This window comes from Mobula hypostoma, chromosome 13 (assembly GCF_963921235.1).
Source record: "Mobula hypostoma chromosome 13, sMobHyp1.1, whole genome shotgun sequence".
Taxonomy (NCBI): Eukaryota; Metazoa; Chordata; class Chondrichthyes; order Myliobatiformes; family Myliobatidae; genus Mobula; species Mobula hypostoma.
Window position 1 is genome coordinate 91,149,631 of NC_086109.1, and position 16,507 is coordinate 91,166,137.

The following is a 16,507-nucleotide window of genomic DNA, read 5'->3' on the forward strand; positions in this document are numbered from 1 at the left end:
AATCATAGAGCAGCACAGTGCACAAACAAGCCATTCGGCCCCCCGTATGTTACTGATCTTTCTGCTCACCGGCATTAGTCTCACTTGCCTGCATTATCCTTCTATGCCTTGCTTATTTAAGTGCCTATCTAAATGTTTCTTAAGATATTGTAATTGATCCCACCATCTCTGGCAGTGAGTTCCAAAACATGCTGTAAATAAAAAAATCTCTCTACTCTCCTTTAAAATTCCTTGATCTCACCCTCAACCTATCTCTCTTGTTTTTGATACCGCTACCAAGGGAAAAGACCTCTTCTAATTTTATATATGAACCCAAGAACACTACCTCACTACTTTTTTATTTGTTATTTTTACATTACTTAACTATTTAATAGAAATATACTTAGTTTTTTTCCCCTATATTTATTTACCATGTTTTCATTGTACTGCTGCCGTAGAGTTGGCAAATTTCATGACACATGCTGGTGATATTAAATCTGATTTTGATTTGGATTCTTATATATCCCTCTCAGGTGATTCCTTAGCCTCCTTTGGTCCAGGGAAAACAAATCCAGTCTTGTCTGGTCTTTCCCTGAGACTAAAGTCCTCTGATCCTGGCCTAATATCCTGTGAAATCATTCAACCAAAAGTTATTACCCTATAACTATCTGGCTCCTTAACCTGAGTGGGTAACTTCACTCACCTCAAAACTGAACTGATTCCATAACCTACAGACTCACTTTCAAGGACTCTACAATTCATGTTCTCAGTGTTATTTATTTACTACTATTATTATTTTTTGTATTTGCACAGTTTGTCTTTTGTACATGGCTTGTCATTGTGTGGAGTTTTTCATTGATTCTGCTGTATTTCTTTGTTCTACTATGAATGCCTGCATGAAATCAATGTCATGGTGACATGTATGTAGTTTGACAATAAATTTACTTTGAACTTTGAATCCTGTGTGCATTTTCCCTTCTGGAGCCACATCTTTCCTATAGCGTGGCAACTCAGTACACATTAGTGCAAATGCAAACTAACCAGCATTTAGTACAGTTAAAACTCTATACCTAAAAGGCAACACACACCAAATGCTGGAGGAACTCAGCAAGCCAGACATCATCTGTGGAAAAGAGTACAGTGGACGTCTTGGCCCACAACGTCAACTGTACTCTTTTCCATAGATGCTGCCTGGCCTGCTGAGTTTCTCCAGCATTTTGTGTGTGTTGCTTGGATTTCCAGCATCTGTAGATTTTCTCTTGTTTGTACTTAAAAGGCATTTATTTTTATTACATTTGTAAAGATATCCTTAAGAATCAGTTAATGAAGGTTGGATTTTGGATGATCTTGGACTGCGGTTATTCAAGCTGGATGTGTTTTGTTGCAATAAGAGTTAAGAGTTGGTTCACCTAATGTTCGAGCTTTACAATGACAAATTCTCCTCTGGGGAATCTGAATTTCTACTATAACTGAAGTACCTGTTCCAGACTGATGATGTAAATGGAGCCTCAATAGGTCCCATTATTATTGGCATCAGCTGTATTGAAGCTTATGTGACCATGTAAGATTTACAGCTGTTTCTGTAATTTTTCTTATTAAAATCAATGGTTTATAGTAAATCAGTAATCCTATTACAAACTTGCACAGGATAAAATCGGTTAACTTTAATTCCCAGTAGCATGGTTTATACATGAGAACTGCTTTCTTGAGAGCCCTACTAAAGTCTTCTGTCATCAAGTAAAGGTCAGCCTTGGTAAAATTAATGGCAAGTTGGTGTTGGTTTAGTACTGACATTGGTCTTGACACATGCTGCTATAAATTGGAGGCAGAGTCACATTTCTTTTTCATGTTTGATTGAGATCCTATTTTTCCCCTACCTTGAAGTGTTCCATAACCTTGCTTTGTGGTTTTAGAATGATTGTCTCCTGCTGTTTGCCCATGGTCTCTTTCCCATCATTTGTTGTCTGGCTTTGAAATGTTGACAGCTGATAGTCAAGCACTAAAAGGCAAAGGAGTCCACTTGGGGAAGTGGAGTGAGCTAGTATCCATTCTATCCATCACTCTGTTTTCTCTCAGCATTTCTAGCAGGAATATGTTATAAATTTTTTTCTGCCTCACAGATGCCAGGCATCATCTGACAGCTATTGCAGCCATGAATTTTATATAATTCTATGCTTCAGGAAACATCTAATTGTTTGAATAAGTGTTTGAAAAGGCGGAAATTGCACATGGATATCACAGTTCTTACACTGAATCATACAGAGGTTTTTCTTTCTCCATCTCCTTTTGCAAACTTTTATCTGTGAAATTCATTGCCACAGGTGGGGTAGGAGCCAAGTCATAGAGTATATTTAAGGCTGATGTTGATAGATCCTTGATTAGTCAGTACATGAAGGTATACAGGGAGAAGGCAGGAGATTGGGGCTGAGAGGGAAAATGGATCAGCCATGATGAAATGGTGGAGCAGAGTTGATGGGCGAAATGGCCTAATTCTGGCTCTTGTGTCTTAGTCTTATGATCCTACAGACATCTTAAACCCCGATCGGCCACTGTGTGTAAGGAACTTGTGCGTTCTCCCCATGCTCTGTGCAAAACTCCAAGCTGCTCACAAGTGTGCAATACAACTCAAAGGGATTTAAGATGAATAACTAGTTGGTCTTTTTTTTATGACAGTTATCAGCCATGTTCACATGAAAGTTTCTGATCTTTTCCTGATATTTTCCCAGGCCAAGTAGAGGCAGCTCATTAGAAATTGGTCAAACTAAGATGGCTTTGTGAGCACAAGGATAGATTTGTACATGTGAAGTGACTAATTTGAGCAGCTGAGGGCATCTTAATGCAATGCACTATCGTGTATTAATTGCATTAGGTGCTGAGCATAGACGCAGTTTTCCATTTCATATCCATGGCAGCATGGTCTTGTGTGAAGTTGGATGTGGGGAAGGGCGAATGAAGTGACAAGCTGGGAGGTGATAGGTGGCAGATATCAAGGGCTGAAGAAGAAGGAATCTGATGGGAGAGTGGGCCATAGGAGAAGGGGAAGGAAGAGAGTCACCAAGGGATGTGATAGGCAGGTGAAGAGAAGAACAGAGAAGAACAACTTTTAAGGGGAGCCAGAGAGGAGAATGGGAGATGAGGGGAAGGGGAACTGGAAAAATGATTAGAAGTTGGAGAAATTGATGTTCATGCTGTCAGTTTGGAGGCTGCCCAAATGGAATATGAAGTTCGAAGTTCAAAGTAAACTTTATTATCAGAGCACATATATGTCACCACATACTACCCTGAGATTCTTTTTCCTGTGGGCATATTCAGTGTTGCTCCTCCAACTTGAGAGTGGCCTCATTGTGGCAGTAGAGGAGGAGTGTTATTCAGCCACGGAAGTGCTTGTGTTACAGGATGAAGTACTTAGTTTCACTATTTACAGTAAAACAAGCCGATGCTGCTGTGAAAATGTTTATGGTGATAAATTGCAATCGTGAAGTAAAAACTAAATTGGACTGGAAATGAAATGCTTGAGTGCATTTCTAAATTAGGCCCAGCCAAGTGAAACATGATAGGCATTATTTTGCTTTTATTTTACATCTGTTACAGGGCTTGGCTTGAGTTGCAAATGTGTGTCAAGCCAAAGTCAGCCTTGGGTAAATGTTTCACCTAATTTGATGCAACTTGAGTTGGCTTTAAGTATGAGCACTGATTGTCAAGTGCCCATTGAAAACTATAACCAAGCTTGTTAAAGGGAATATGTCTTAATGAAGTGGTACATTTATTGTTCGTAGAAAAGAAATGTAATGAAATGTGGTCTTGTCCACTTCACTGCTGTATGCCAAAATACTGTTTGGATGGATTCATAAAAGGACGTAGAACACAGAGCAGTACAGCACAGGAACAGGCCCTTCCGCCCACAATGTTGTGCTGAACCAATTAAATTAATGATCAAATGACCACCTAAGCTAATCTCTTCCGCCTACACAATGTCAATATCCTTCCAATTTCCTCACATTCATGTGCCTACCTAAATGCCTGTTAAAAGTCCCTAATAAATTTCATGACATATGCCAGTGATATTAAACGTGATTCTGATGTATCTTCCTCTACCACCAACCACCCCAGTTAGTGCATTCCAGGCACTCACTGCTCTCTGTGGTTTTAAAAAAAACTCACCCCTCACATCTCCTTTGAAATTACCTCTTCTCGCCTCAAATGCTTGCCCTCTGGTGTCAGACATTTCAGCCCTGGGAAAAAGATGCTGTCTGTCTACTCTCTCTATGCTTCTCATAATCTTGTAAACCTCTATCAGATCTCCCTTTAGCCTCCGCCGTTCCAGAGTAAGCAACCCAAGTTTGTCCAACTTTCTGATAGCATGTCTTCTATCCCTCTAGTTTGCAGGTTTTTTGTAAATAACCACCCTATACAAATACACCTGTAAGTGTGCAGTAAAACCCGGGTTCAGATTGAGATTTATTTCTTGAGCCATAGAGCAAAGTAGACCCTTCTGGCCCTTTGAGCTGCGCAACCCAGCAACTCCTGATTTAACCCTAGCCTAATCATGGGACAATTTACAATGACCAATTACCCCACCAATTGGTACGTCTTTGAACTGTGGGAGGAAACTCACTTAGTCACGAGACTAACTAGCCATTCATCTTACAACACACATCAAAGTTGCTGGTGAACGTAGCAGGCCAGGCAGCATCTCTAGGAAGAGGTACAGTCGACGTTTCAGGCCGAGACCCTTCGTCAGGACCGAAGGGTCTCGGCCTGAAACGTCGACTGTACCTCTTCCTAGAGATGCTGCCTGGCCTGCTGTGTTCACCAGCAACTTTGATGTGTGTTGCTTGAATTTCCAGCATCTGCAGAATTCCTGTTGTTTGAGCCATTCATCTTAAATCTCTTTGACTTTTTATTGCACACGTGAACAGCTTGGAGTTTTGCACAGAGCATGGGGAGAACATACAAACTCCTTACACACAGCAGTGGGAATTAAACCTGAGTCACTAGTACTGTAAAGCATTGTGCTAACCACTACACCACCATGCCACTATGTTACACAATTCAATATTCTTGCTGGGTACATTTAATGGAAAAAAAATTGACCTTATTTTCATCATTTAAGTACTGTGGCACTGGTAAAATACTGGATGTAGCATCACAGAGGAGATTCTTTGGAAGGACAAGTGGATGTTACTGGCTTAGGACAGTTAAATTACTGTTAAAGCTGCTCCTTGGGTTAAATTGGCAAACTTTGGTCAAAGTAATTTGGTGAAGGAGTAATTTGAAAGTGTTTAGAGATGATGTGACATGTATTCGCTTCCTGGAAAATTAATATATTTAATAATATATCTAAAGCATTTAAATTTAATCTTCCTATCTTTACAGGTTTTGCATTTGAAACAATTCTGTGACATAACAATCTCCAGTTTAAGGAATTTCCTGCCAAGCAACTTCACTGAGCAGCCACTGACAGTTAGACTCTGTGACCTTGGTAGATCACCAACTGCTTTGGCAGAATTGTTACTTGGTATGATCCTTCTGATTTTTCTATATGCCATAATTTGCTTGGAGCATTACCACAGGGGAATGCTAGTTTTTGTTTTAAATTTAATGCTGAGAAGAAAACAGAAAGGAAAGAGATTGATTTTGGCTTCAGATTGATTTTTGGCTCCTTGATGTCCCTGCATTATAATAGGTTCCTACTTAAATATGTAGATTATATGCTGTGTATAATATTGCAGAGGGAGAGAGAAATGGAGTTAATGTTTTAAAGCGATGACCTTTCATAAAATTTAGGAAAAGTTCAAAAAACAAATTAATTTTAAGTCGTAGAGTAATGGAGGGAATAAAGGGAATACCTGGCAGAAAGTGAAGACAAAGGAAATTGAATGATACAAGTTGTGGTGTTGGTTGAGAGAAGATGGTGAAGATGATGAAATGATGTGAGTGGTGGTGGTGTTGGCTGAGAGAAGACGGTGAAGGAGATTGATGCGAGTAGTGATGGTGTTGGCTGAGAGAAGATGGTGAAGAAGTTTGATGTGAGTGGTGGTGGTGTTGGCTGAGAGAAGACGGTGAAGGAGATTGATGCGAGTGGTGATGGTGTTGGCTGAGAGAAGACGGTGAAGATTGATGCGAGTGGTGATGGTGTTGGCTGAGAAGACGGTGAAGATTGATGTGAGTGGTGTTGGTGTTGGCTGAGAGAAGACAGTGAAGGAGAAGGAATGATGAAAGTGGTGATGGTGCTGGCTGAGAGAAGATGGCGAAGGTCTTTGATGTGAGTGGTGGTGGTGTTGGCTGAGAGAAGACTGAGGGAGATTGATGTGAGTGGTGGTGGTGTTGGCTGAGAGAAGACGGTGAAGGAGATTGATGTGAGTGGTGATGGTGTTGGCTGAGAGAAGACAGTGAAGGAGTTTGTGAGTGGTGGCGTTGGCTGAGAGAAGACAGTGAAGGAGTTTGTGAGTGGTGGTGCTGTTGGCTGAGAGAAGACGGTGAAGGAGATTGATGCAAGTGATAGTGGTGTTGGCTGAAAGAAGACTGAGGGAGATTGATGCGAGTGGTGGTGTTGGCTGATAGAAGACGGTGAAGGAGATTGATATGAGTGGCGGTGCTGTTGGCTGAGAGAAGACGGTGAGGGAGAAGGAATGATGAAAGTGGTGGTGGTGTTGGCTGAGAGAAGACGATGAAGGAGTTTGATGTGAGTGGTGGTGGTGTTGGCTGAGAGAAGGCGGTGAAGGAGTTTGATGTGAGTGGTGGTGGTGTTGGCTGAGAGAAGACGGTGAAGGAGAAGGAATGATGAAAGTGGTGATGGTGTTGGTTGAGAGAAGATGGTGAAGGAGTTTGATGTGAGTGGTGGTGGTGTTGGCTGAGAGAAGACAGTGAGAGAGTTTGATGCGAGGGGTGGTGGTGTTGGCTGAGAGAAGACGGTGAAGGAGATTGATGTTAGTGGTGATGGTGTTGGCTGAGAGAAGACGGTGAAGGGGTTTGTGAGTGGTGGTGTTGGCTGAGAGAAGACAGTGAAGGAGTTTGATGTGAGTGGTGGTGGTGTTGGCTGAGAGAAGACAGTGAGAGAGTTTGATGCGAGGGGTGGTGGTGTTGGCTGAGAGAAGACGGTGAAGGAGATTGATGTTAGTGGTGATGGTGTTGGCTGAGAGAAGACGGTGAAGGGGTTTGTGAGTGGTGGTGTTGGCTGAGAGAAGACAGTGAAGGAGTTTGATGTGAGTGGTGGTGGTGTTGGCTGAGAGAAGACAGTGAGAGAGTTTGATGCGAGGGGTGGTGGTGTTGGCTGAGAGAAGACGGTGAAGGAGATTGATGTTAGTGGTGATGGTGTTGGCTGAGAGAAGACGGTGAAGGGGTTTGTGAGTGGTGGTGTTGGCTGAGAGAAGACAGTGAAGGAGTTTGATGTGAGTGGCGGTGCTGTTGGCTGAGAGAAGACAGTGAGGGAGAAGGAATGATGAAAGTGGTGGTGGTGTTGGCTGAGAGAAGACGGTGAAGGAGTTTGCTGTGAGGGGTGGTGGTGCTGGCTGAGAGAAGACAGTGAAGGAGATTGAATGATGTTCGTGGTGGTGCTGTAAGATTACAAATGATCTGGATAAAGGACAAGTAATTTTTTTTTAAAAATGAAGACAGTAGAAAGATTCTGGAATTGGGATGCCGAAGATGAAATTGCTGGAAATCTGAACTCAAGGTACCCAGTAAGCCTGGTAGCATTTAGATCCTTGATGTCCTGACCTATAGACCGCAGTCAGTAAGGACAAGCAGCAACGTCTCCACTATGATTATTCTGAACAATGGTGCTCCACACAGTTGCGTCCTCAGCCTCCTACTCTACCCTCTGTACACTCACAACCGCATGGCTGGATTCTGCTCTAAACAGATTTGCAGATGATGCCACCATAGTGTTCTGTATCTCAAATAATGGTGAGTCAGACCACAGGAAGGAGATAGAGAGCGTAGTAATATGGTTTCATGACAACAATCTTTCCTTCAATGTCAAAAAAGCTGGTCATTGACTTAAGAAAGGGGGTGGTGCACAAGCTCCTATCTACATCAATGGTGTTGAGGTTGAGAACTTCAAGTTCCTAGGTGTGGACATCACCAATAGCCTGTCCTGTTACAACCATGTTAATGTCACTGCTGAGAAAGTTCGCCAACATCTCTACTCTCTCAGAAGGCTAAAGATATTTGGCCTGTCTCCGTCAACTCTTACCAATTTTTTATTGATGCATCGTAGAAAGCATTCCGTCTGGATGCATAACAGCTTGGTATGGCAGCTGCTCTGCAGAGAGTTGTGAATGCAGATCAGCACATCACAAGAACCAGCATCCCCTAACTGGCTTCTGAATATACTTCCTGCTGCCTCAGTAAAGCATAATTATAGACCCACCCGCTGTAGACATTCTCTCTTCTCCCCCCTCCCAGTGGGAAGAAGATACAAAAGCCTGAAAGCACATACCGCCGGGTTTAAGGACAGCTTATATCGCGTGGTTATCTGACCTCTTGGCCATGACATCAATGTGGTTTTACTAGGAAAGGATATTGCTGGAGGGGAAGAAGCTGATTCTGAACCACTGGCTCCTGTACCTTCTGCCTGATGACAGTGACAGTATTAAGAAGAGGGTATGTTCCAAGTGCCTCTTTATTGGGACATCATCTCTTGAAAATGTCCTCACTGGTGAGGAGGTTTGTACCTGTGATTGAGCTGGCTGAGTCTACAACCTTCTGAAATCTCTTGCAGAAATTTGTATTGGAGGCTCCGAATCAGGCCAGTCAGAATGCTGTCCACCATGTATCTATAGAAATTTACTGGAGTCTTTGATGGCATACCAAATCTCGTCAGACTCTTAATGTAGTATAGCTTAAACAACAGGAATTCTGCAGATGCTGGAAATTCAAGCAACATACATCAAAGTTGCTGGTGAACGCAGCAGGCCAAGCAGCATCTATAGGAAGAGGCGCAGTCGACGTTTCAGGCCGAGACCCTTCGTCAGGACTAACTGAAGGAAGAGTGAGTAAGGGATTTGAAAGCTGGAGGGGGAGGGGGAGATGCAAAATGATAGGAGAAGACAGGAGGGGGAGGGATAGAGCCGAGAGCTGGACAGGTGATAGGTAAAAGGGGATACGAGAGGATCATGGGACAGGAGGCCTAGGGAGAAAGACGGGGGGGGGTGACCCAGAGGATGGGCAAGAGGTATATTCAGAGGGACAGAGGGAGAAAAAGGAGAGTGAGAGAAAGAATGTGTGCATAAAAAGGAGTAACAGCTGGGGTACGAGGGGGAGGTGGGGCCTAGCGGAAGTTAGAGAAGTCAATGTTCATGCCATCAGGTTGGAGGCTACCCAGACGGAATATAAGGTGTTGTTCCTCCAACCTGAGTGTGGCTTCCTCTCTACAGTAGAGGAGGCCGTGGATAGACATGTCAGAATGGGAATGGGATGTGGAGTTAAAATGTGTGGCCACTGGGAGATCCTGCTTTCTCTGGCGGACAGAGCGTAGATGTTCAGCAAAGCGGTCTCCCAGTCTGCGTCGGGTCTCACCAATATATAAAAGGCCACATCGGGAGCACCGGACGCAGTATATCACCCCAGTCAACTCACAGGTGAAGTGATGCCTCACCTGGAAGGACTGTTTGGGGCCCTGAATGGTGGTAAGGGAGGAAGTGTAAGGGCATGTGTAGCACTTGTTCCGCTTACACGGATAAGTGCCAGGAGGGAGAAGGTTACTCCTTTTTATGCACACATTCTTTCTCTCACTCTCCTTTTTCTCCCTCTGTCCCTCTGAATATACCTCTTGCCCATCCTCTGGGTCACCCCCCCCCGTCTTTCTCCCTAGGCCTCCTGTCCCATGATCCTCTCGTATCCCCTTTTGCCTATCACCTGTCCAGCTCTCGGCTCTATCCCTCCCCCTCCTGTCTTCTCCTATCATTTTGCATCTCCCCCTCCCCCTCCAGCTTTCAAATCCCTTACTCACTCTTCCTTCAGTTAGTCCTGACGAAGGGTCTCGGCCTGAAACGTCAACTGCGCCTCTTCCTATAGATGCTGCTTGGCCTGCTGCGTTCACCAGCAACTTTGATGTATGTAGTATAGCTGTTAGTATGCCTCGTTGTGATTACATCAGTGTGTTGGGACCAGGTTAGATCCTCTGAGGGCACTCAGGGACCTGAGGCTGCTCACCTTTTCCACCACTGATCCCTCAGTGAGGACCAGTTTGTGTTCTCCAAATTTCATTTTCCTTAAGTCTACAATTAGTTCCTTTTTCTTGCTGACATTGAGTGTGATGTTATTGTTGCACCACATATTCCGGTGCCAACATAGCAAACCCACAATGCTCAGCAGAACGGAACATAACAGAATTTAACACAACATAGTGCATGGAATGGAAAAGGTTTTAGAGGGCAATTCTCAAATGGCAGATGTTATCAGCTCACTGAGTAACATCTGTGGCATGAGCCAGCTGTGGGCATGAAGAGCCTGTTCCGATGCTGTATGACCCCATGATTCTAAACTTTGGGTCTGCAAAGTGAGGGGAAAATGTGCTAACCCATTGCTGCATGTAACTTCTAGATTCAGAATCAGAATCTGGTTTAATATTACTGGCATATGTCATGAAATTTGTTGTTATGCAGCAGTATATTGAAATACATAATAAAAAGCTGTCATTTACAGTGAGAAGTATATATTTATTAAAAAAGTTAAGTAGTGCACAAAGAGAAAAAAATGTTCATGGGTTCGATGGCCACTCAGAAATCTGATGGCAGAGAAGAAGCTATTCCTGAATCGTTCACCCAAACTTCACTTGTGGTCTTAATCCAATTTAAGCTTTACTGGCTGTTTATTCCTCTCCATAGATGCTGCCTGATCCGCTGAGTTCCTCCAGCTTTTTCTATGTGTTTCTCTGGATTTCCAGCATCTGCCGAATCTCTTGGGTTTATACATTGTTAACCATTTTTTTGAGTATGGAAAAATATTCAAGTGTTCCAAAATAGGCAAAAATGTTTTGAATATCCTTTTTTAAAAGTGGAAATGTTCAGGAAAGAATTGAGGAGTGACTCTGCACCACAGCCTCACTGTGTTCATGTTGTTTAATGTGTTGCTTCAGATGAATTTCAAACCCAGTTCACCTGAATGATACTGCCTATACTGTTCTGCTTAAGTTCCACAAGGTGGCTATGGAGACTTGTAGATTGCAGACCCATATTAAATACAGCACCTTGCCATACTTTGAAGTAATTTAGAAAATTATATACCTACTTAGATTAGTCATTTAGCAAAACTGCCTTGATGGAATTTCTCGCTTTATGACTACTTGGAAAATTTTTAGTTAAATTTTGTTGATATCTGAAACTAATCTGACAACAAAAACCGATTAATTTTAAGTTCTGTGGCAAAAGCACAGTGGAAATAAGTGTGTGGAACAAACTGTGCAGTTACTTCATCGCGATATTAAAGAGTAATGTGGAAGAGATCAGAATCACATTTAATATCACTGGCATATTTTGTGAAATTTGTTTTGCAGTAGCAGTATGGTGCAATACAAAAAAACTATAATTTACAATAAGAAATATTTTTCAGAATCAAGTTTATTATCACCGGCATGTGTTGTGAAATTTGGTAACTTAGCAGCAGCAGCAGCAGTTCAATGCAATACATAATACAGAAAGAAAAAAAATAAGTATATCAATTACATTAAGTATATATATGTATAATAAATAGATTTAAATAGTGCTAAACAAATAATATTTTTAAAAAACAGTATCTGCAGACTTTCTCTTGTCCGTGACTTAAAAAAAAGTGAGGAGGTGTTTGTGAGTTCAATGTCCATTTGGGAATCAGATGGGAGAGGCAAAGAAGCTGTTCCTGAATTGCTGAGTGTGTGTCTTCAGGCTTCTCTATCTCTTCTTTGATGGTAACAATAAGAAGAGGGCATGTTCTAGGTGATGGGGGTCTTTTCTGAGGCACTGCTCTTTGAAGAAGTCTTGGACACTACGGAGGCTGGTACCGAAGATATATTGTATACATCATCGTCGTTATGTGCCATGCCATGTAATGTGGGCAATCATGGTATCCGTGACCTTGATTGTTCTTGGCAAATTTTTCTACAGAAATAATTTGCCTTTGCGTTCTTCTGGGCAGTGTCTTTTCAAGACTGGTGACCCTAGCCATTATCAATACTCTTCAGAGATTGTATGCCTGGCATCAGTGGTCATGTAACCAGGACTTGTGATATGCACCAGCTGCTCATGTGACCATCTAGGTGGCGGGGGGCGGGGTGGAGCTGAGCAGGTGCTACACCTTGCTCAAGGGTGACCTGCAAGCTAGCGGAGGGAAGGAGTGCCTTACACCTCCTTCGGTAGAGATGTACCTCCACCCCGCCTCCCAACTTTATATAATATATAAATTTAAATAAGAAGGTCAAAAAGAGAGCAAAAAAATAATGAGGCTGTGTTCATGGGTTGGTTCATTGTCATTCGGAGATCTGATGGTGGGGGGAAGAAGCTGTTCCATAAAACTTGGTTACCCGTTGAGATTAAATTGAAAAATCCAGTGGTACTGTTCATCTAGGGGTAGGTAATTACTCCCCTCAAACATTCGCATTAGAGCTGCCCACTCATACCATTGTTGACATCTAGCCACAATCAATTAACTCAACTAGATTAGTTCATCTACTAAATTAGAAGAATGTACCTTTTAATGCAAAATTGTAAACACATCTGTTTATTCCAGTGTTAATGTCTTGAGTTGTGGTTGCTACTTAAATTTAAATTCCACATTTTAGGGAATGAGAAATGCAAGTGGTGGAAGTGACTGGAGTGAAACCCAGTGCAAACAATGACCACAATTTGGTAAGCTTTAAGTTAGTCATAGAAAAGAAGGCGGCTCAAAGGGCAGTGATATGGGTTTTGGGTTGTCTCGGGTCAGTGGGTTTCGAGATCGGATGTCCGTATGAACAGGAGACATGAAAGTCAGTTAGTCAACGTGCGTGGAGCTCAGGGTCCTGTTGTTGGCTAATCCATTAGTTGATACTAAAGGTCGAAGCTCAGTGGTTGATTGTAAGACCAGAAATCGAATCCTGATGGATGGACTGGAAACTGGAGACCTGGCTGTGTGTTGGCATAGGTGGGAAGGAGGAAAGGAGTTGTTTTGCTATGGAAATGAATAAAAAGTCGTTTTGGGCTGAGACCTTTCATCAGTACTGGTTAGAGCATAACATGGTTAGAGCATTGGCTGGTTGGCAGGAGGCAATTAGTGGGGATAAAAGGATCCTTGTCTGCTTGGCTGCCAGTGACTAGTGGTGTTCCGTAGGGGCCAGTGTTGGGACCGCTGCTTTTTATGCTGTACATCAATGATTTCGTTGATGGAATAGATGGTTCTGTTGACAAGTTTGTAGATGATATGAAGATTGGTGGAGGGGCGGATAGTGTTGAGGAAACAGATAGACTGCGGACTTAGACAGATTAGGGGAATGGGCAAGAAAGTGGCAAAAATGAAATACAATGTTGGTAAATGCATGGTCATGCACTTTGGTAGTAGAAATAAATGTCTAGACTATTTTCTAAAAGGGGAGAAAATCCAAAAATCTGAGATGCAAAGGGACTTGGGAGTCCTTGTGCAGAACACTCGAAAGGTTAACTTGCAGGTCGAATCGGTGGTGAGGAAGGCAAATACAATGTTAACATTCATTTCAAGAGGTCTTGAATACAAGAGCATGGATGTGATGCTGTGGCTTTATAAGGCTCTGGTGAAGCCTCACCTTGAGTTTTGTGATCAGATTTGGGCTCTTCATCTAAGAAAAGATGTGCTAGCCTCGGAGAGGGTTCAAAGGAAGTTCACAAGGATGATTCCAGGAATGAAAAGGTTATCATATGAGGAATGTTTGATGGCTCTGGATCTGTACTCACTGGAACTTAGAAGGATGATGGGGGATCTCATTGAAACCTTTCAAATGTTGAAAGGCCTAGTCAGAGTAGATGTGGAAAGGATGTTTCCCATGATGGGAGAGTCTAGGACAAGAGGGCACAGCCTCAAAACAGAGGGGCGTTCCTTTAAAACAGAGATGTAGAGTTATTACTTTAGCCAGAGGTTGGTGATTTTGTGGAATATGTTACCACATGCAGCTGTGGAGTCCAGGTCGTTGGGTGTATTTAAGGCAGAGATTGATAGGTTCTTGACTGGACATAGCATCAAAGATTATGGGGAGAAGGCTGGGAACTGGGGTTAAGGAGGGGGAAAGAAAGGATCAACCATGATTGAATGGCGGAGCAGACTTGATATGCCAAATGGCCTATTTCAGCTTCTATGTCTTACGGTTTTATGGACCATTTAGTGCCCCAAATAGTTCTTCCAGTTGAGGCACACTTCACCTGCGAATCTTTTGGGGTTGTCTACTGTATCCAGTGCTCCCAATGCTGCGTCCTCTATATTGTTGAGAACTGACGTAGATTGGGGTTCTGCTTTGTTGAGCACCTTCGCTCCATCCACAATAAAACAGGATTCCTCACTGGCCAACCATTTAAATTATTTTCCCCCTATTCCCATTCCGACATGGACTCCTCTTCCGCCACATTGAGGCCACTCTCATCTTGGATGAGCGACACGTCATATTCCCTCTGGGTAGCCTCCAACCTGTTAAAATGAGCATTGATTTCCCCAACTGCCAGTAATTTTTACCCTCCCCCTTCCCACTCCAGTCATTTACCTCTTCTGTCTATCCTTTCCTATCAGATTCCTTCTTCTCCAGCCCGTTATCACCTATCACTTCACAGCTTCTCACTTCATTCTCCCTTCACCCCTCCCCCACCTCCATCTGGCTTCGCCCATCGCCTTCTAGCTTGTCTTCTGTCCCCTCCTCCCACCTTTTTATTCAGACATCTTCCCCCTTCCTTTCCAGTCCTGATGAAGGGTCTCAGCCTGAAGCATTGACTGTTCATAGATTATGGACTGATTACCTGCAAAATTCCAATATGTATTTTTCCAATTTGTAGCCACCATTTTCTTTTCATTTTGGGTCCTGAATTATAATTGTTTAGCTATTTTTTTTTCTTGCCTCATTAAGAAACTACAAAGAAAATATTAACTTTCATTTTCAGTATTTAATTAAAAAAATAATTAGGTGACGTATATTTAGACTGAATGACTCTGCAGCTTACTCAGTAGAATCCAGATGTCTACATAAAGCAGTAATTTTCCAGCTTTCTGCCCAAGTAACATTTTCCAAATATTGACAGTTAACTTCTGAAAGATCATTTAAGCTTCACAAAGAAAGAAAATCTTTAACCGCAGCACCTCATGTTTCACTTTAGAGCTCGGTGATCTCTTTGATGTCTCTGGTTTGTAATGCAGACTGAATGTTTTTAAGATAGCTTTGTTATGAAATAGTGATTTACATTGCATTATTTCAAGCTCGTTATTGTGGGTTTTGGAGAGAGGGTTGTGAGAAATCATGATTAAGAAGACAAAGGTCAAGAGGTAGAAAGAAAATCTGCCACAATCATACCAGGGTGCTCCCCTTTTATCCCTGCTTTTCTCCACCACATTGTTTCCCTCTCTCACCATCTGTCACCATCTGCCAGTTTTGAATTTTGCTGCTGGAAATGGCCTTTTACTGACTGTACAAGAGTGAATGTAGTTTCTTGTATTTACATGTTGTTAATGATTGCATTAAAACATCCCTCAAGCAAGATTAAAACCCATTCTGCTATACATTTTTCTTACAACTCTACCACTAGGGATTTCCTAGATGCAGTGCAATTTTATCCTCTTATACTGCTGTGTCCAATAATAATACTAGGAGCTTTTTTAGTTTTATATTCTCTTATTGCTAATTGTTTTCTCCTGATTTTTTTTGCCTCCTATAAAAGCAATTATGTTTTTTTTCCTGCAGAATCTCTTGTGTTTATGTTTTTCTGGAGAGCATTGATCTCTGCTTCATATTATGAGGTTTCACGACTGCATATAAAATTTAAATCAACTCTAACTTTATTTTATAAAGCCAGTGTCTTGTAGTGTGCATATTGCACCATTCAGGAATTCTCGTGTTCTTTTTTAACAAGCCTGTATCTTGCAGGGGGCGGCACGGTAACATGGTTAGCACAATGCTTTACAGAACCAACAACCTGGGTTCAACTCCCACTGCTGTCAGTAAGGAATCTGTACGTACTCTCCATGACAGCATGGTTTTCCATCGGGTGCTCCGGTTTCCTCCCACAGTCCAAAGACGTACAAGTTGGTAGGTTAATTTGTCATTGTAAATTGGGTTAAATCAGGGGTTGCTGTGTGACATGGCAATAAATAAATACTGCACATGCAGGAATCTGGTCTAAGGGGAACTTTTGAGTGTGCAGTTACAAAGGACTAATTAGCATGTAGAATAGCATTGGGTTCCCTAGCCTTTGTGTGTTGCATTATGAGGGTCTATTGGCCAGAGTTTAGCTATTCCTAAGCATTAGTACAACAGAATCAATGCTCTGTCCTTGGGACGTCTCTCACAAGCACTGGTGCAGAATATCAGCAGCTACAAGTCATAGAGCAGCAGTAGGCCATCTGG

The 16,507-nt window shown here is 42.4% G+C and overlaps 1 protein-coding gene across 3 annotated transcripts in view; it reads left to right on the forward strand.

The window, feature by feature from the left end:
• Positions 1-16,507, forward strand: part of aagab (alpha and gamma adaptin binding protein) — a 63,566-nt gene that overhangs the window by 6,784 nt on the left and 40,275 nt on the right. For 2 of the 3 annotated variants that reach the window (XM_063066164.1, XM_063066165.1), the window contains exon 2: positions 16,028-16,189. The exons of the other annotated variant lie outside the window; for it this stretch is intronic. In XM_063066164.1, coding sequence (XP_062922234.1) covers positions 16,028-16,189 — 162 coding nt within the window. The remainder of the gene's footprint in view (positions 1-16,027; positions 16,190-16,507) is intronic. 3 annotated transcript variants of the gene reach the window in all.